This window comes from Corythoichthys intestinalis, chromosome 2, assembly GCF_030265065.1.
Source record: "Corythoichthys intestinalis isolate RoL2023-P3 chromosome 2, ASM3026506v1, whole genome shotgun sequence".
NCBI classification, from domain to species: domain Eukaryota; kingdom Metazoa; phylum Chordata; class Actinopteri; order Syngnathiformes; family Syngnathidae; genus Corythoichthys; species Corythoichthys intestinalis.
In genome coordinates, this window is record NC_080396.1 from 13,872,834 (window position 1) to 13,894,004 (window position 21,171).

The following is a 21,171-nucleotide window of genomic DNA, read 5'->3' on the forward strand; positions in this document are numbered from 1 at the left end:
AGTCTTCAGTTCTTTCCACAGATTCTCGATTGGATTCAGGTCTGGACTTTGACTTGGCCATTCTAACACCTGGATACGTTTATTTTTGAACCATTCTATTGTAGATTTGGCTTTGTGTTTTGGATCATTGTCCTGTTGATAAATCTCCGTCCCAGTCTCAGGTCTTGTGCAGATACCAACAGGTTTTCTTCCAGAATGTTCCTGTATTTGGCTGCATCCATCTTCCCGTCAATTTTAACCATCTTCCCTGTCCCTGCTGAAGAAAAGCAGGCCCAAATCATGATGCTGCCACCACCATGTTTGACAGTGGGGATGGTGTGTTCAGGGTGATGAGCTGTGTTGCTTTTACGCCAAACATATCGTTTTGCATTGTGGCCAAAAAGTTCAATTTTGGTTTCATCTGACCAGAGCACCTTCTTCATCATGTTTGGTGTGTCTCCCAGGTGGCTTGTGGCAAACTTTAAACGAGACTTTTTATGGATATCTTTGAGAAATGGCTTTCTTCTTGCCACTTTTCCATAAAGGCCAGATTTGTGCAGTGTACGACTGATTGTTGTCCTATGGACAGACTCTCCCACCTCAGCTATAGATCTCTGCAGTTCATCCAGAGTGATCATGGGCCTCTTGGCTGCATCTCTGATCAGTTTTCTCCTTGTTTGAGAAGAAAGTTTGGAAGGACGGCCGGGTCTTGGTAGATTTGCAGTGGTCTGATGATCCTTCCATTTCAATATGATGGCTTGCACAGTGCTCCTTGAGATGTTTAAAGCTTGGGAAATCTTTTTGTATCCAAATCCGGCTTTAAACTTCTCCACAACAGTATCTCGGACCTGCCTGGTGTGTTCCTTGGTTTTCATAATGCTCTGAACTTCTGGAGTGAGTTTGCTGCACTGAAAGTAAAGGGGCCGAATAATATTGCACGCCCCAGTTTTCAGTTTTTTATTTGTTAAAAAAGTTTAAATTATCCAATAAATGTTGTTCCACTTCACGATTGTGTCCCACTTGTTGTTGATTCTTGACAAAAAAATTAAATTTCATATCTTTATGTTTGAAGCCTGAAATGTGGCGAAAGGTTGCAAGATTATTAAGATAATTATTAAGATAAGATTATTGCAAGATAATCTATTTGAATTTGTGATTATTTACTGATTTTATTACATTTTATTTTTCAGTATCAAATTGTCAAAAATGTACCTCGAGTGTATTTTTACAGTTTGGACGTGACTTTTTTTTTTTTTTTAATTCAGGCAAATTGATGCACGTTAAGTCTTTTCTGTTACAAACAAAACAATGTTAATGAAGTTATACTTTATTATAAGTTGATCTATGTTTTTTTTTCTTTAATAGAAAAAAATGACACAATGTTAGGCAGAGGCGTACTTATAATAGTATTTTTATGGACAAAAAATTTTATAGTGGCGGCAGAGAGTTTGGGGGGGCGCGAAACATTTATGTCTTTCTTAGGGGGGGCGTAATAGAAAATAATTGAGAAGCACTGGGTTAATAGGTAACACTTTATTTGACAGCGGCGTCATAAGACTGTCATAAGACCATCATAATTACGACATGACACCATCATGGGCATTAATGAATGCATATGACAGATGTCATTAATTATCTTGTGGCAAATTATGTCACTAACTCCATTTATGTCCAGCTCACATCTTTTACATCCATTCAAAAGTGATGTAATTTACCGGATGACACAAAATGATATCTGTCATTAGCATTTATTAATGCTCATGACAATGTTATGTCATAATTATGATGTTCTTATGACAGTCTTATGGCGTCACTATTAAATAAAGTAATGCCAAATACCATAACTAGCAATGGATGAAACAACCGCAACAGTAACTGAAGAAATAATTTGCACAGAACATGTATTTTGATTATTAACATTCGTAGCGCTGCATTGCATGCTAGGAGGGATGTTGGATGACAACAGTGTTGACAGCAGGTGGCAGAAGAGGTTGACTGTCTCCCTCAAGAAAGCAGTGATGGCCAAATGGTGGTTTATTCGGTCTTATGACAGTCTTATGACACCGCTGTCAAATAAAGCGTTACCTGTTAATATCTTTTGGTGTAAACATCCTATAATAAAGTATATACATATACAGTCCCTGACAAAAGTATTGTCGCTTATCTGTTTTGGAGAAACAATTGCTAATAACCTGACTTTTAATTATTCAATTGGTTTCAGAAATGGCTCATATGAAAGTTAAGACCCTCCCAAATGATGTTGAATGTACAAAAATATATTTGTTTCACTGAAAAAAGATTTATCATTTAATGAAGACATAAAGGTCAAATTTTGGCAAGACAAAAGTTTTGTCGCCTACGGAAAGTAGTGTGAAAATTGAACAGAAAATGTACTTCAAATACAAAAATATGCTACATAACATAAGTGAATTAAGTAGTGGTGCTGTGAGATCCTAATTTAATATTTTGTATGACTTCCATGGGCTTCGGCAAGGATTCCTACAATTTATTGATGAAGTCGTCAGGAACATCAAAGAAAGCAGTCTTGCATGCTTCCCAGAGTTCATCAACATTCTTGGGTTTCGTCTTCCATGCTTCTTCTTTCATCCTACCCCAAACATGCTCAATGATGTTCGTGTCTGGTGACTGGGCTGGCCAGTCCTGGAGGATCTTGATCTTCTTTGCCTTGAGAAAATTTTGAGGTAGAGATTGAAGTAAGGAATGTAAGAGGCAGCTAAGATTTGTTGATATTTCAGACTATTTATCTCTCAGGGTGCAGACAATTAAAAAACCGTGTGGCATTTGCCAAGGCCCACAGCCTGTCAAAAGGATGGACGCTGCAAAAGTGGCAAAAGGTGGATTTTTCAGATGAATCTTCCATTGAATTACACCACAGTCGCCACAAATATTGCAGGAGCCCTACTGGAGCCTGCATGGATCCGAGATTCACTCAGAAAACAGTGAGGTTTGGTGGTTACATAATTACCAAAATCATGGTCTGGGGGTTATATCCAGTGTGGGCGTGTGCAAGAGATCTGCGGGTTGGAAGGCATCATAAATAGTCTGAAATATGAACAAATCTTAGCTGCCTCTTAAATTCCTAACCATAAAAAGGGACAAATTCTGCAGCAGGATGGTGGTCCATCGCATACTTTAATCTCTACCTCAAAGTTCCTCAAGGCAAAGAAGATCACGATTCTCCAAAACTGGCCAGCCCAGTCACAAGACATGAACATCATTGAGCATGTCTGGGGTAAGATTAAAGAGGAAGCATGGAAGACGAAACCCAAGAATGTTGATGAACTCTAGGAGGCATGCAAGACTGCTTTCTTTGATGTTCCTGATGACTTCATCAATAAATTGTATGAATACTTGCCGAAGCCCATGGAAGTCATACAAAATATTAAATTTGGATCTCACAGCACCACTACTTAATTCGCTTATGTTATGTAACATATTTTTGTATTTGAAGTACATTTTTTGTTCAATTTTCACACTACTTTCTGTAGGCGACAAAACTTTGTCTTGCCAAAATTTGACCTTTGTTTTCATTAAATGTTAAATCTTTTTTCAGTGGAACAAATATAATTTTGTACATTCAACATAATTTTGGAGGGTCTTAGCTTTCATATGAGCCATTTCTGAAACCAGTTGAATAATTAAAAGTCAGGTTATTAGCAATTTCTACAAAATGGATAAGCGACAAGACTTTTGTCAGGGACTGTAGTCCAATGCACCTTATTTATGAACAAATGCCATTTTTGTGTCAATTTTGGTGGGTGGCGGCTTATAGTCAGGTGCGCCTTATAGTACGAAAATTACTGTATGCATTTTTGTGGCTTATAAACAGGAAGTGAGGCAAAACATAGAATTAAGCTTTTATATGTTTTGTGGCACTCTTGGCTTTGGTTAGGAAGCACCAAGAAGTACTGGAAGTTTAGAGAGGCAGTTAATCTAAAAATCCTATGAAAAACTAAAGGACTGTTTACATCACAACGGCAACATACTGTAGGTGACAACACAAAAACTTTTCCAGAGAGCCCTATTGCGTTTTGGGGGCTGAAAAACAAAATTTGAAAACACCTTCCAGAGTGAAAATCTTGAAAACGCACCCCCTGTCGTCACAGTCTAAACAGTTGACAACGCAACATTGAGTTTGGGTGACAACTGACTTCCATTTTCCGGAACAGTAGGCGGTGACAATGCTAAAATATATTTGTCACTGAAGGGGGTGAAGATTCTGATGACATCATTGCACGCAGACAGGCCAACATTGTGTGAACACCTGTCTTCAACTAGCAAACTTACATACAGCCTAAATGTGTTCAACATTATTCAAGAATCTAGTCCACTATTCACTATTCTAATTGCAGAAACTTATTTAAAGCAGAGAAGAACATTCTTTGCTATGCTGTTATTTAACAAGGACGAAAGAGGAAACAGCAGATCGTTGTCGTGGAAACGTGGCCTAAGAATCATATCTTTTATATGTAATTATTCAGCCATCTACAAACAATTTTACAATCTACCATTCTTTATATGAACTTTAATGTTATTATAATAATTTTACCTTAATTAAACTTAAAAGCAACAACAACAACAACAACTCTATTCGGGGCCCGTAAAGGCCATGATTTCTCCAGAGATAAGTAGGTAACATTATTAATTTTACTCAGTGGTAGATGAAGTACTCACTATTTTTTGTTACTTAAGTAAAAGTATAGATACAGGTAGATAAATACATACATGTCCTTTAATAAGTAAAAAGTTGAAGCATTTTATCCAGATGCATATATACAGTATATATAATGTACAGTGAAGACAATAAGTATTTGAACACCTTGCTATTTTGCAAGTTCGCCCACTTAGAAATGATGGGGAAGTCTGATTTTTAAATCTTAGGTGCATGTCCACTGTGAGAGAGATAATCTGTCAGAAAAATCCAAAATACAGTGATACAGCTGCAAATACTGTAAGTATTTCAACACCTGTTTATCAGCAAGAATTCTGACCCTGAAAGACCTATTAGTCCACCGATTAAAAGTACACCTCCACTCCCATGTTTTATCCTGTATCAGATGCACCTGTTTGAGGTCGATAGCTGCATAAAGACACCTGTCCACCCCATACAATCAGTCAGACTCAAACTTGTAACATGGCCAAGACAAAAGAGCTGTCCAAAGAAACCAGAGACAAAATTGTTCACTTCCACAAGGCTGGAAAGGGCTACGGAGGAATTGCCAAGGAGCTTCGTGAAAAAAGGTCCACTGTTGGAGCAATCATTAGAAAATGGAAGAAGCTAAACATGACGGTCAATCTCAATTGGAGTGGAGCCCCATGTAAGATATCACCTCGTGGGGTACCACTGATCCTAAGAAAGGTGAGGAATCAGCCTAGAACTACACGAAAGGAGTTGGTCAATGACCTGAAAGGAGCTGGGACCAACGTTTCCAAGGTTACTGTGTAATAGGCCTGAACGATATATCGTTTAAACATCGCCATCGCGATGTGCGCATGCGCAATAGTCCCATCGCAAGGACGTGCGATAGTTTTTTCATTTCATTTTTTTTAATCCACAAACGTTTGTTTTGAGGAAGGAGCGGGAAGGAGAGCGCACAGCCTCTCATTCCCTCCAGCTCGCAGTCATCGGCTCCTCCCCCTCCCCTGCTACAACGGAGTGGAGGGAGGAGGGGCCGGACAGCAGAGCGGAGGGAGGAGGGGCCGTTTTCAAAGTGAAAGCAAGCAAGCAACACGTTGCAAGCAAGCTAGGGAAGACTGTCTCCAAAAGGAGTTTTGGAAGTATTTTGGCTATCGACAAGAATATAAGAAACAAAAAACAGCCCTGTCGACAGTGCCTCACCGTGGTTGCCTCAACAAGAAGTAATCCATTGAACATGTGGGACCATTTAAAACGCAGGTATTTATGCATTCCTGCTACGAGCTTCCCATCACAGTCTTTTTTGTACAGGTGGGAACATTGTTACGTGCCAACGTTCTAGTTTCAAGCCTGCAATGGTGGATAAACTAGTAGTCTTGGCCAAAAACCTATGAGACCCAGTTGAGAATTGCTGAGCAAGGAAGGTGGACGATATGCAGACAAATACATAACACAGCTGCAGGAATGTCTTTTCTTATTTTTATTCGTGTGACAGCTATCAGAAAGGCAGGACATTTGGGAGTTAAAATGGTTCTGTTATTCATCACAGTTATTTGCAGTTATTCAGTTCAATTATTTACAAGTTCAATCGAGTTTGTTTCTTTTATATTTAAATTAATTGTAAATCGTATTTTTCAAATAACTATATATAGTACAGCTGCACATAAAGTTTTGATACTTAATATTTTTGTTTAAATATTTTTACAACTTTGTTGCTGTTTTGCAGTTTTATATTGTTATATTTTGTGTAAACAACTCAGGGGACTAATGCACTTGCACTTTTATTTGACAGATTTAATATTTAAGTTCAAATATGTTGACAACTTTATTGTTGTTTTACTGAGGTTTTTATTTATTGTTATAGTTTGTGAACAACTCTTATTTGTCATATTTAATATTTTTGTTCAAATATGTTTACACACTTTGTTGTTATTTTACAGAAGTTTTTATTTATTGTTATATTTTGTCAAAAACTTAGGGGACTAATGCATCTGCTCTTTTATTTGTCATTTAATGTATTTGCTGCTGTTGAAGTGTCAAATATTGTGTTCAATAAATTATCTATTTTGTGCAGACATGGCTTCCTGGATCCCTTCATACAGCAATTTTAATCATTCACAAATGAAACGGTATTGTATGAATACACTGTGGTCACGGTGTGTCATGCAAAGTATTTCCAAACAGCTATTCAAGTCATCTAGTGAAAATTTCTTTAAAAAAAGATATATATGTATATATTTTTTTTAATATCGCAATATTATATCGCAATATATTGCACACCTCAAAAAAATCGCAACAATAGTTTTTTCCAATATCGTTCAGGCCTACTGTGTAATACACTAGACATCATGGTTTGAAATCATGCATGGCACGGAAGGTTGCCCTGCTTAAACCAGCACATGAAAGGAGCTGGGACCAACGTTTCCAAGGTTATTGTGTAATACACTAGACATCATGGTTTGAAATCATGCATGGCACGGAAGGTTGCCCTGCTTAAACCAGCACATGTCAAGGCCCATCTTAAGTTTGCCTATGATCATTTGGATAATGCAGAGGTGTCATGGGAGCAAGTTTTGTGGTCAGATGAGAGTTAAATAGAACTTTTTGGTCATAATTCCACTAACCACGTTTGAAGGAAGAAGAATGATGAGTACTATCCCAAGAACACCATCCCTACCGTGAAGCATGGGGATGGTAGTGGAGCTGGGAATCTTTGGGCACCTAACGATTCGATTACGATTACGATTCAGAGGCTCCGATTTGATTATAAAACGATTATTGAGGCACCCCCCTCCTCTTTTTATTTTTTTTATTTTTTATTTTATTTTTTTAAATGTTTTGTACATTAGTTCCAAAATTGTTCAAAAATACTCTCAGGCTAAACCAAACTACTATTTCAGTATCCAGTTAACATATAGCAGTAAACAAATATACAAAAATAACAGTAAATAAAAAATCTCCAGTCCCCATTCTGTATCAGCAGCTTTAAACCACATTCAATTAATTTAATGTTGTGAATCAACCGTTAAAGTTGTTAAAATTGCTCCCATTATTCCATAATTTCCCTCTTGTCTACTTTCGACATGTGAAAGTTTTAAAACTATTTTAAAAGATAGATTCAAGTCAATATTTTACCGATGTAGGAGTATTTTAGATAAAAAGTTAATTAGGTTTGCTTGGAAGGTTCGCTACAACAGCCTTACAGGGAAGTGTACTGCTTTAAGATGGCGGCCGTTTACTAACGCCCGCATCTAGCTTTTTGTAGGTGTGCTGCTAACGCTACCGAATCTATATGGCATCTAGTCCTATATAAATGATATCTGCCGTAACTTTATGTGGATGTACTTTGTAGCAGCTTTTCGGCAGCAGTCAGGTATGTTGTTGTGTTTTTTTATCTCGTGGCATGAGTTGAGCTACAGCCGTGAGTTGAGCATTGGCATTACCCGAGGGGCCGGTTAATGACAAGCATGATGTTTAGCTACTCTCGCTCCGTTCCTCATTGACCGCGCGGCGCGCTGAGTGTGTTGTACTTCCGCTTTACTTGCCATATTTCAATAATCGGAATTTGGATGTTTGTGAATCGTTCTCGAATCTTCCACGGCCAAATCGCGAATAATCTAAGAGTCGGAAATTTTGCACACCTCTAGATGGTAGTATCATGCTTTGGGGTTGTTTTTCTGCGCATGGGACAGGATGAGTGCACTGTATAAAATAGAAGCTGACTGGGGCCCTGCATTGTGAGATTTTGGGGAACAACCTCCTTCCAATATGACAATGACCCGAAGCACACAGCCAGGAAAACCAAGGAGTGGCTCCGTAAGACGCATATCAAGGTTCTAGCATGGCCTGGCTGGTTTCCAGACCTAAACCCAATAGAAAACCTTTGGAGGAAGCCTAAACTCCGTGTTTCTCAGCGAAAGCCCAGAAACCTGACTGATGGGTGAGCCAAAATCCCTCCTGCAGTGGTTGCAAACTTGGTGGAAAAACTACAGGAAACGTTCGACCTTTGTAATTGCAAACAAAGGCTACTGTACCAAATATTAACATTCGTTTTCTCAGGTGTTCAAATACTTATTTGCAGCTGTATCACATAAATAAATCGTTGAAAAATCATAAATTGTGATTTCTGGATTTTCTTTTTAAATGATCACAGTGGACATGCATCCACGGTGAACATTTCAAACCCCTCCATGATATCTAAGTGGGAGAGCTTAGATATCTGGGTCAATATTCAATTAAAGATCTAGAAAATTCATTGACTGGAAAAAACAAGCAATAAAATTGACTTCACTGTGAACAGAAGCTTAAGAAGCTCAGAAACTCCAAAACTTAGCTTAACGGCATATTGCAAGCAACTATCATGTGTATCCGCCATCTACTGCACAAGACGCGCTCCTCTCACTGTTGGTTTTTATTGGTAAATATTTTGTTCACCTGCCTAATCTTGCTTGTACTCGTGCTGCTGCCTCTAGTGCTCAATTACGGTATAGTTGCACTGGGCTTCAATTAACAATGAGAAAAAAAAAGAAAACAAAGGTAACAATTTGAATTTACAGGCGACAATTTGAAAAGTAATGGAATAAAAAGTTCAGATACGTGCTGTAAAATCTAATGAAGTAAAAGTAAAAAAGTACCACTTTATCTTTGTACTCAAGTGAAGTGCAGATACTAGGGCTGTCAAACGATAAAAAATTTTAATCGAGTTAATTACAGCTTAAAAATTGATTAATCGTTATTAATCGCAGTTCAAACCATCTATAAATATGCCATATTTTTCTGTAAATTATTGTTGGATTGGAAAGATAAGACACAAGACGGACATATACATATACATTCAACATACAGTACTTTGTGCTAAGTTGGCTGCTTATCTTTGACCTTTCCTTTTTTGGCCCAAAAATGATCACTTCTGTCTTCTCCACATTTAACTGGAGAAAATTCTGGCACATCCATTCATTGATTTGATGAATGCATTTACACAGGGAGACTAAGGGACTATTATCATGTGGGGACACAGAAATGTACAGTTGTGTGTCATCTGCATAGGAGTGATAGGAGATGTCATACTGTTCCATTATCTGAGCTAACGGAAGCATATAGATGTTAAATAAGAGTGGTCCAAGAATTGACCCTTGAGGGACTCCACACGTGAATTTTGTTCGTTCTGACTGATAGTTTCCGATTGACACTAAGAAATCCCTATCATGTAAATAGGATGTGAACCACTGAAGAATAGTGTCAGTAAGCCCTACCCACTGTTTCAATCTGCTGAGTAGTATGTTGTGATCAACCGTGTCAAATGCGGTGCTGAGATCCAATAGTAGCAGAACAGACGATTTGCCTGCATCGGTATTCCGACGAATATCATTTAGGACTTTGATAAGCACGGTCTCGGTGCTGTGTTGTGGCCGAAATCCAGACTGAAATGAGTTAAAAAGATTGTTTTGCATCATAAAAGTCTGGATCTGTTCGAACACAACACAACCCTTTCGATAATTTTCCCCAGGAATGTCAGATTTGATATTGGCCTGTAATTACTAATGGTTGAGGCATCTAGATTAGGTTTTTTTGGAGAGGTTTTATCACTGCAGTTTTTAAAGTCTGAGGAAACTCTCCTGTTTGGAGAGAAGTATTTATAATCTGAAGTATATCTGGGGCTATGCAATGAAAAACAGTTTTGAAAAAGTTCGAAGGAAGGATGTCAAGGCAGCATGTTGTGGGCTTTAATTTTGACACAATTTCTGTTAAAGTGGCATAGTCCAAGAGGCTAAACTGTCTAAGATTGATGTGGGGGACATTTTGGGAGGCATTTAGTGTAACATTTGTTAATCTGGAGTTGCACACAGTCTGTCTAATCTTTAGTACTTTGTGTGTAAAGAATGCTGCGAAATTATTACAGGACACCTCAGATGCCAATTCCTGAGGTATTGATGCTTGTGGGTTTGTCAGTTTGTCAACAACAGAAAATAGTGTGCGAGTATTGTTGGTGTTTCTACTAATGATCTCTGAAAAATATGACTGTCTAGCATTTTTCAGTTCCTGGTTGTATTTGCGAAGATATAAAGATATAAAAAACTAGGAGTTTGTCTTTTTTCAATCAAAAAATAAACTAATAGCTCACCATTGTTGATGTCAATAATTACACCATGCTTACTCATGGTGCTAAAAGCCATAAAATCAGTTGGACCCAAGCGCCAAATACCAAAAAACAAGTAAAAAGCAGACATTACACTCTGCTGTCATTTTAATCTGTTTGAGCGGGGCGTGTGTGTTAATTGCTTCAATTTTTGTAACGTGATTAATTAAAAAAATTAATTACCGCCCGTTAACGCGATAATTTTGACAGCCCTAGCAGATACACAAGAATCTACTGAACCAATGATTTTACTTTGTTGATCGAACAACCCAATAAAGGAGTTAATTTGAATGTGCATACTCCCCACTACGAACACGCATCATAAACATTTACACAAACATAAATTCATTTTAATGATGCTCTTAATCTGCCAAACAAATTAAAAATGATTCTTGTTATACTGAATCCTTCTCCCACCAGCACAGTCCAAAAACTCCTTTCTATGAAATTTATTCAAATGTAAATGTACAGTATGCAAATATAGGAGAACCTCACTTGTTGTAAAGCACGATGTCCGGCCTCCAGATGATCTCCGAGGGAATGCGGATGGAGGTGACATTCTCGTACTCCTCTGGGTTCCAGCGCAGCTTGTAATCATTCCATTCCTGGAAGAAGGCATTCATCATATAGTGGTTACAATACTGCTGCCCCATATTTAACTCGGTGTAACGATTTGCTTCGCATCATTTACATACTTGCTTGACCCAGACGTTTGTGGTCATCATCTGGTTCTTCTCATCCTTGTTTGGTGGAAACAAAATACATTATTTTGGGTTATCATATGGATGTTAATATCAGTACCATGTAAATTTGCTTAAAAACATTGGTATTGGTTAGGAGTGGGAACCTCTTGGTACCTCACGATATGATACGGTTTGCGATACAAAGCTCACGATAATGATCGGTACATTGGTCAGGAAATCATTCTAGGATATTCTAAAAAAAACTAATAAACAGAAAACAAGCTTCTGCTGTGAATTGGAATGAGTTTTATCACTAGTAGACGTCCAATCCATTTGAACTGGGAGGGTGGCAGCGAATGAACATTCGTTCATTCGCTGCCATCCCTCCCACTTCAAACGGATTGAACGTCTATGGCCATCAGTAGCAGCCAATGCCAGGCAATGAGGTAATTTTAGGCCATTTAAAGCTGTAATGTGAAGTAAGGCTGGCCAACCATGTTTTTGAATAATATCAATGGCTAAACAGTTATAAGCATATTTTCATTAATTTTTTAACGCAACCCTTCCAGATTCTTTGTTTAAGCCATAGCAACGCCCTTGACAACGAAAATGCTTTTCTTCGGCAATCTTCGGAAATTACGTCACACCTCGAAGTGCGAGGGAAGTCCGCCATAGAACAGTATTGTTTGTTGCATTGCTTCTCGGTAAGATGCCACGGCGGTGTGTGGCGATGTTTTGTTCTTACTCAAACAAAAAGTTGGATGAGTGGCCAAAGGATAGCAGGGCACGTAAATGGACATCTTTCGTTCGCACGAAGCGAATGAATTTCACGCCATCATCGAGTAGTGTTCTCTGCTGCAAACACTTCGAAGATGCCTGCTTCCTTAACCGGTCTGCTTACGATCAAGGATTTGCCAAAAAGTAAGTGTGATTTTTGGATAGATGACTGATGACTTTGTCAAAGCAGAGCAGCCAACTGTTGTGGAATGAACAGTATAAGCTAGCGACGTTAGCCGAAAGTTAACTCGTGGCAATCCCCGATCGTAGTTGTTGTTGCGTTCGATAGGTTAAGCGTGTTTAAATTGTGCGTCATCTACGATCTTGTCCGAAAGGGTTAATCCACTGTCAATCGGGAAAGGGGTGTGGATGTGAATTCAAGCGGGTCAGCGTCGCGGAAATTCACGGTCACGTTGCAGTAAGAGACACACACCGCCGGTGAGTTTGTGCACATTTATTTGTATTTGTATTATGTATTTCCACCTTCATGCTTCAAGCATTGCATTGCATTTGTATGGTTCGGCGTTTCTTTCACGGTGATCGCTTGATAGCCTTCTAGTTTGTGTTTCGCGAGAGCCGCTGACAGCTGACAATTTAGCGTGCTGGCATTGAGTCAATCTCGCAGCGAATCAGCGAGCGGCTCAAGTCACGCAGTGAATCATGGGAAATGTAGTCTCGGGACAACACTGAAGTGGTGCTTTGTAATCTGTTCGCTTGTGTGAAAAAACTACATTTCCTCACGCCATTAGACGCCAATTCCTGCCGAGAGCTGTGCAGAGCTGTGTTCTTACTGTTAGCTCCATGTGTTAATAAAGAAACAAAGTTGTCAGCACGTCGTGTGTTCGATACATTTGTAAAAAAAAAAGCTCATAACAAGACACTATGCACGATCCTTATAAGAGACGCTGGAGTAGTAGGAGGCGAGGAGGAGATCAGCGAGAAGCAAAACTTCGCGGTCCAATGTGGCGGCAGTCCGCTATTATTTTGTTTTCCTATTGTTGCCAAAATAAAGTGGAGAAAGCCATCACCGACTCATCTCCTTCTTTCCCCCCAACGTTTTTAAATTATTATTTTATATGCACGAGAGCTGCCGTATCTGTCAAAAAGAACGTGAAGTCGGATTTTTTTTTTTTTTTAACAATGTCATCAGATAGACAAAAACATAAAATGATGTGCAAATGCCTGCATCTTCAAATCATGAAAATAATAACAGCCTATATCTTATCAATCTTGTAATCTCGATGGGTCTTGTATCCATTCCATATCAGGTAGTCTAGGCACATTGTTTGCATCCTGATTAGCATCTGGCTAATACATGTTAGGTCCAACATAAAATTCCAAGCTTCTCTTCTTCCTCCAACTTTTCAACAACTTTGATCTCCTCCCTTGCGCTTAATCTATCGCTTATATTGCTGTTTGAATCATTTTTTGAAGGGCTTTGTATGGCGGCCGTATGTATGGAGCTACCATCGCTGTTCCCGGTGTGACCTATCACTTCCAGGTTCGTCCCCTTTCAGGCTCGAACTTCGGAAACGCGATTATTTTGTCAAATATACAACATATAAATTATTTTTTTCATGCTTTATTTGTTGGACAATGTTTAATTACTTTAATTGTGACCCTATTTGGCATGTTATGAAATTACTTAACATTACTGCTTGAAGGTCATTTACCATTTGATTTTCAGTTACTTCCTGTTGATTTTGGGGTATTTTATGGGTCACTTCCTGTTCATTTTGTGTTACAGACCTGGGAATCACCCAAATGAATAAGCAGTGACTCAAACTCAACAGGAAATGACCTGGAAATGCCCTAAAATGAACAGCAAGTGACCTATAAATGCCCTAAAAATCTGACAGAATGACTGAATGCTCTGGTTTCAAATGAACCAACGTTCCCATTCTAAATGGATTGGGTGTCGAGCACCGTCAAGGCAGCCTTAAGGCCCAAGTACACCGCATGTGTGATCGTTGCGTTTCCGGTCCGACTCCGGTAAAAAATAGCGCCGGAGCCAATCCGTTCCCATTATATCCTATTGTTCAACGTATACCGGCCGCGTCAGTGCTCCGGATTGACTGCGGACCAACTCCGGCGTGCCGCATGCCCGCCGGATGATATAGGCTATTTTCTATTTTTGCCGGACACGCATCCGACAAAATGGGCGGAGCTGGGCCTGGACGTAACAGCCCAGGTGCCTAATCACGGTTTAAACACGAGCGAAGATGGATGATGAGCGCTTCATCATGGAGGTGGAAATCCACAAAATCATTTATGATGCAGCAGATCCTTTCTATAAGGACAATATAAAAAAGGAAGCTGCAAGGTGTCCTATTATGTGTGTTTTTCTGTCCTGATCTCATCATGATGCAGTCATGTCTGTCTCTTAATTCCAGATTAACTAAAATATCAATATGCAAAGAAAATATGTGCTCACTCTCTGCTTCTCTGATGAGTATAGACTCCGTGTGTTTTTCGTTGTTTTAAATGGCACATTATCGCGCGCGATCACGCGAGAGTTCACGGGGGGGACGAGGTTCGCGGACCGCAGCCGTGCAGCAGCCGGTATGATTTGCCTGTTTTTGACGGACTGCGTGGCACGCAGGCAACACTGAACCGGACCGGAACCGCAATGATCACGCATGCGGTGTACTTGGGCCTTTAGAGTGAACTGAGACACTATTATGGCGGGAGATTTTGGTAGCAACTTGTTGGTTCCTTTTTTAACAAAATTTTTTGGAGACACTGACACCTTTTTAAAATAATATCTCGATTCTTGCAGGAGCATATCGATAACCTTTTGGGATACAAAATATCACGATACATCACCATTTCGATATTGTGTCACACCCCTAGTCTTTGTATTTATACCTTCACACAGTAATTAATACTAGGGCTGTCAAATTTATCGCGTTAATGGGCGTTAAATTTTTTTTTTTTTTAATTACCGTAATTTCCCGAATATAACGCGCACTTTTTTTCCCCAAAATCAACTTGTAAAATCATGGTGCGCATTATAGACGGGTACATGGATGGAGACAGAAATATATATATATATATATATTACATACAGTGCCTTGCAAAAGTATTCGGCCCCCTTGAACCTTGCAACCTTTCGCCACATTTCAGGCTTCAAACATAAAGATATAAAATTTAAATTTTTTGTCAAGAATCAACAACAAGTGGGACACAATCGTGAAGTGGAACAAAATTTATTGGATAATTTCAACTTTTTTAACAAATAAAAAACTGAAAAGTGGGGCGTGCAATATTATTCGGCCCCCTTGCGTTAATACTTTGTAGCGCCACCTTTTGCTCCAATTACAGCTGCAAGTGGCTTGGGGTATGTTTCTATCAGTTTTGCACATCGAGAGACTGACGTTCTTGCCCATTCTTCCTTGCAAAACAGCTCGAGCTCAGTGAGGTTGGATGGAGAGTGTTTGTGAACAGCAGTCTTCAGCTCTTTCCACAGATTCTCGATTGGATTCAGGTCTGGACTTTGACTTGGCCATTCTAACACCTGGATACGTTTATTTTTGAACCATTCCATTGTAGATTTGGCTTTATGTTTTGGATCATTGTCCTGTTGGAAGATAAATCTCCGTCCCAGTCTCAGGTCTTGTGCAGGTACCAACAGGTTTTCTTCCAGAATGTTCCTGTATTTGGCTGCATCCATCTTCCCGTCAATTTTAACCATCTTCCCTGTCCCTGCTGAAGAAAAGCAGGCCCGAACCAAGATGCTGCCACCACCATGTTTGACAGTGGGGATGGTGTGTTCAGGGTGATGAGCTGTGTTGCTTTTACGCCAAACATATCGTTTTGCATTGTGGCCAAAAAGTTCAATTTTGGTTTCATCTGACCAGAGCACCTTCTTCCACATGTTTGGTGTGTCTCCCAGGTGGCTTGTAGCAAACTTTAAACGAGACTTTTTATGGATATCTTTGAGAAATGGCTTTCTTCTTGCCACTCTTCCATAAAGGCCAGATTTGTGCAGTGTACGACTGATTGTTGTCCTATGGACAGACTCTCCCACCTCAGCTGTAGATCTCTGCAGTTCATCCAGAGTGATCATGGGCCTCTTGGCTGCATCTCTGATCAGTTTTCTCCTTGTTTGAGAAGAAAGTTTGGAAGGATGGCCGGGTCTTGGTGATTTGCAGTGGTCTGATGCTCCTTCCATTTCAATATGATGGCTTGCACAGTGTTCCTTGAGATGTTTAAAGCTTGGGAAATCTTTTTGTATCCAAATCCGGCTTTAAACTTCTCCACAACAGTATCTCGGACCTGCCTGGGGTGTTCCTTGGTTTTCATAATGCTCTCTGCACTTTAAACAGAACCCTGAGACTATCACAGAGCAGGTGCATTTATACGGAGACTTGATTACACACCGGTGGATTCTATTTATCATCATCGGTCATTTAGGACAACATTGGATCATTCAGAGATCCTCACTGAACTTCTGGAGTGAGTTTGCTGCACTGAAAGTAAAGGGGCCGAATAATATTGCAGGCCCCACTTTTCAGTTTTTTATTTGTTAAAAAAGTTTAAGTTATCCAATAAATGTGGTTCCACTTCGCGATTATGTCCCACTTGTTGTTGATTCTTGACAAAAAAATAAAATTTCATATCTTTATGTTTGAAGCCTGAAATATGGCGAAAGGTTGCAAGATTCAAGGGGGCCGAATACTTTTGCAAGGCACTGTATATATATGAACTGATTTTTTTTTTACTGACACCGCCATGTTGTGTTGAAGAAACGTATGCGGCGACCCGTTGCCGACCATTACGGTACGTGACGTCACCATTTTGTTTCGGCAATACTTCACTCTAATCGGCTGAATGATTTCGTCTGTGTGAAATTCAGCTTTTTTCACTCTTCATAAAGCACAGAATTTAGTTTCTTGAACTCATTTGAGTCAACGTTTATTGCAGCTCTGCAACTCGGACCATAACAAACGTAAGCAAACAGACTTCCTGTGTCCGTCAACTATATCTGTCCCTCGGGAAACTCAAACCCAAATAACAATAGTTCCTATTGTTACTGTCGCGTTGAAAGCGATGAGCTGTCACGGATTTCTAACGTACATTCTCACTTTCATTTTACCGCATCAATCCATGGAAGAAACATTTATTCATCATGATGAAACAAGCAAGTTATACAGCAGCCTTTAAAAGAAAAGTCACATCTGTTTTGTTTTCTCTAGATTCTGGTAAGTTGGAGAAGTTGTCAAATTATATTTTTACCGTAAATATTGTCAGTTTATGGTAATGTTTTGAACTAACAATGTGCTATGCTTGTGCTGTGTTTCACCAGTCAGTAAAATGACATTTCTGTATCTGTACACGAGCTCTGTTTTCTTGTATTCTTCTATTTATTGGTGCTAAAATTAGGGTGCGCGTTATAAACGGGTACAATAATGTTCCCTAGATTTTACAAGTAAATTTGGGGTGCGCATTATACACGGGTGCGCCTTATATTCGGGAAATTACGGTAATCACGTTAAAATATTTAACGCATTTAACGCACATGCCCCGCTCAAACAGATTAAAATGACAGCACAGTGTCATGTGGACTTGTTACGTGTGTTTTTTGGTGTTTTGTCGCCCTCTGCTGGCGCTTGGGTGCGACTGATTTTATGGGTTTCAACACCATTGTGTAATTATTGACATCAACAATGGTGAGCTACTAGTTTATTTTTTGATTGAAAGTTTTACAAATTTTCATAAAACCAAAACATAAAGAGGGGTTTTAATATAAAATTTCTATAACTTGTACTAACATTTCTCTTTTAAGAATTACAGGTCTTCCTATCCATAGCCCGCTTTAAGAGAATGTTAATAATGTTAATGCCATCTTGTTGATTTATTGTTATAATAAACAAATACAGTACTTATGTATAGTATGTTGAATAGATATATCTGTCTTGTGTCTTATCTTTCCATTCCAATAATAATTTACAGAAAAATATTGCATATGTATTAGATGGTTTGAATTGCGATTAGTTACGATTAATTAATTTTAAAGCTGTGATTAACTCGATAAAAAATTGTAATCGTTTGACAGCCCTAAATAATACATAAGACATGTAAAAAGGCACTCACACTTTATTGTAACACTGAGGTGGAGAAAGAAAATTTATATACAGTATAATATTTAAAAATTGCAACTCTGCAACGTTTCTCCAAGCTTCTCTCTGACAGATTCTATAGGAGGAGGCAACTTTGCCAAGAGCTGACTCGCACGCTCAGGCATGAGGTTGCTGTCTCTAATTGTGAGTAAAAACAACACTCATGGTCATGAAGGCTTTGTATTTTCAATCTGTGAGCTTCCTGTGAGAAACTTTGTATGTTCCTGGTGTCAAACTTTAGGTTTTCCCCGAGTCAACAGAAACCCTCCGTAGGAGTTTATGTAAAAGTACACTTGATGTGTTTGCATTTAATTCTCTTGAGGGGCATAAAAATACAAATATTTAATAGGGACATATGAGAAAATGTTGAGATAGCTGACCTCTAAAACTGGGTTTTAAATTAACGTTTCGAGCTGTTAAAACTAGATTTATAATAGACCGGAAAGAAGCAACGTGAATTGCAAGTGTTTTTTTTTTCTTCATTTTTTTTTTCCGCCATGATTTGAATTTGGGAGATTTGAGAAACCTACAGAATACCCCTTAACAGTGGACACAGTGTAAAAAAAAAAAAAAAATCCCGTAAATTTTATGGAAAAAAAACTGGCAGCTGTGGTTGCCAGAGAAGTTCCGTAAAAAATACAGTTCAACTGTAAATACCACTACAGAAAAATCTGTACATTTTACAGTTAAAATCAGTAAAAAAAAAAAAACATTTTTAACCAGTATATGCAACAGCTTTTTGCTGCTAAATCAGCATGAACGTGCTGCTTTTAAAACAAAATAGCTCAATAAAATTTAAGAATTTTTTATGTTTATTTTACATCAAATCTCATTTATTTCATTGAAAAATTGCAATTTGCTGTAAATCTAAAAAAAGAAATTAGATATTTGCTCGGTTTCGAAATATCATTGCTTTGCTAAGTTTATGTATGAAGCGATGTGTGGAAGAATATCACACAATTCGCTTTTACTTTATTCATGCTGCGCTGTGCCTTCCACACTGGTCAACCCCAAGGATCGCCGCACTTGAATGAGACGGCACACATCATATAACATGGACAGCCACCACTCACAGTCGTGGTGGTTGCCTCAACTTACCGTCATGCATTTCTGCCATATATACCGCACACTTTTCCCCCCCAAAATCAACTTGTAAAATCATGGTGCGCATTATAAACGGGTACATGATGGAGACAGAAACATATATATATTATATACCGTAATTTCCCCGAATGTAACGCGCACTTTTTTTCCCCAAAATCAACTTGTAAAATCATGGTTCGCATTATAAACGGGTACATGGATGGAGACAGAACCCCAAAATCAACTTGTAAAATCATGGTTCGCATTATAAACGGGTACATGGATGGAGACAGAAAAAAAAAAAAATATAATAGGGCTGTCAATATTATCGCGTTAACGCGCAGTAATTAATTTTTTTAATTAATCACGTTAAAATATTTGACGCAATTAACGCACATGTCCCGCTCAGACAGTATTCTGCCTTTTGGTAAGTTTTACAGCAAGGCTTTTTGTGCTGTCTAACAGCAAACTCTTGTGGTCGCTTTGCGACATGGTTTATTGTTTTCTTGCCAGTTCAATATGGCTGCACGACGTCTCAGGTTGACATCTACGTTGTAATGTTGTGCTTATATGATCCTTGGACAAGATTTGTCCGTAAGTATGGTTGTTGTAAAGAATGTACATATTATGTTAGTAAGTGAAATGTTATATTTTTTGTATGAGACGCTTTTTGTTTATGTTTAGGGAACCTGTATAGCGTGCTAAGCTAACGTTGTTGCTAATGCAATGCTTGTGTACTTTTTTTTTTTGTAGTTTTACGATGGTCTAAAGAGGACAAAGGTTTGAGGCTATTTCATTAATAAATCAGATGAAAAAGGAAGAAGTCTGAATATTAAGGCGTCGTTCACTAGCTGTCTAGCTTTGGAAAAAGTAGACGCTCGGGAGTGAGGACAGCATAGACAGATTTAAATGACAGTAGAGTGAAATGCCCACTACAGTCCTTATGTACCGTATTTTGAATGTATATATCCATCTTGTGTCTTATCTTTCCATTCCAACAATTTATTTTACAGAATATATATATAATTTACAGAAAAAATATGGCATATTTTATAGATGGTTTGAATTGCGATTAATTGCGATTAATTACGATTAATTAATTTTTAAGCTGTAATTAACTCGATTAAAAATGTTAATCGTTTGACAGCCCTAATATATATATAAACCGATTTTTTTTTTTTATTGATACGGCCACGTTGTGTTGAAGAAACGTATGCGGCGATCCGTTGCCGACCATTACGGTACCTGACGTCACCATTTTGTTTCGGCAATACTTCCCTCTGATCGGCCGAATGATTTCATCTGTGTTAAATTCTGCTTTTTTCACTCTTCATAAAGCACAGAATTTAGTTTCTTGAACTCATTTGAGTCAATGTTTATTGCAGCTCCGCAAATCGGACCATAACAAACGTAACAACACAGACTTCCTGTGTACGTCAACTATATCTGTCCCTCGGGAAACTCAAACCCAAATAACAATAGCTCCTATTGTTACTGTCGTGTCAGTTTTATCTTGTCTTGAAAAAAACTAGAATACTTTGAGTGCCGTGTTCAACGTTTTATTTCTTGCTGTCAATGAACTTAAATGGCGACAGTCCGGCGATAATGCGGCGCTCTTTTGTCTAGCCTCAGCAGCCTTCTGGCTCATAGACAATCACAACATAGATATGACAATAAAGCAGCATGGATCCACCAGTGCCACAACATAGAACAACATAACATAGAATACCAATA

The 21,171-nt window shown here is 38.6% G+C and overlaps 1 protein-coding gene across 1 annotated transcript in view; it reads right to left on the bottom strand.

Annotated features, from left to right (window-relative positions):
• chrna4b (cholinergic receptor, nicotinic, alpha 4b) overlaps positions 1–21,171 on the bottom strand; it is an 81,600-nt gene that overhangs the window by 21,405 nt on the left and 39,024 nt on the right. The window contains exons 3-4 of the mRNA XM_057857519.1: positions 11,468–11,512; positions 11,268–11,377 (exon numbers count right to left, since the gene is read on the bottom strand). Coding sequence (XP_057713502.1) covers positions 11,268–11,377; positions 11,468–11,512 — 155 coding nt within the window. The remainder of the gene's footprint in view (positions 1–11,267; positions 11,378–11,467; positions 11,513–21,171) is intronic.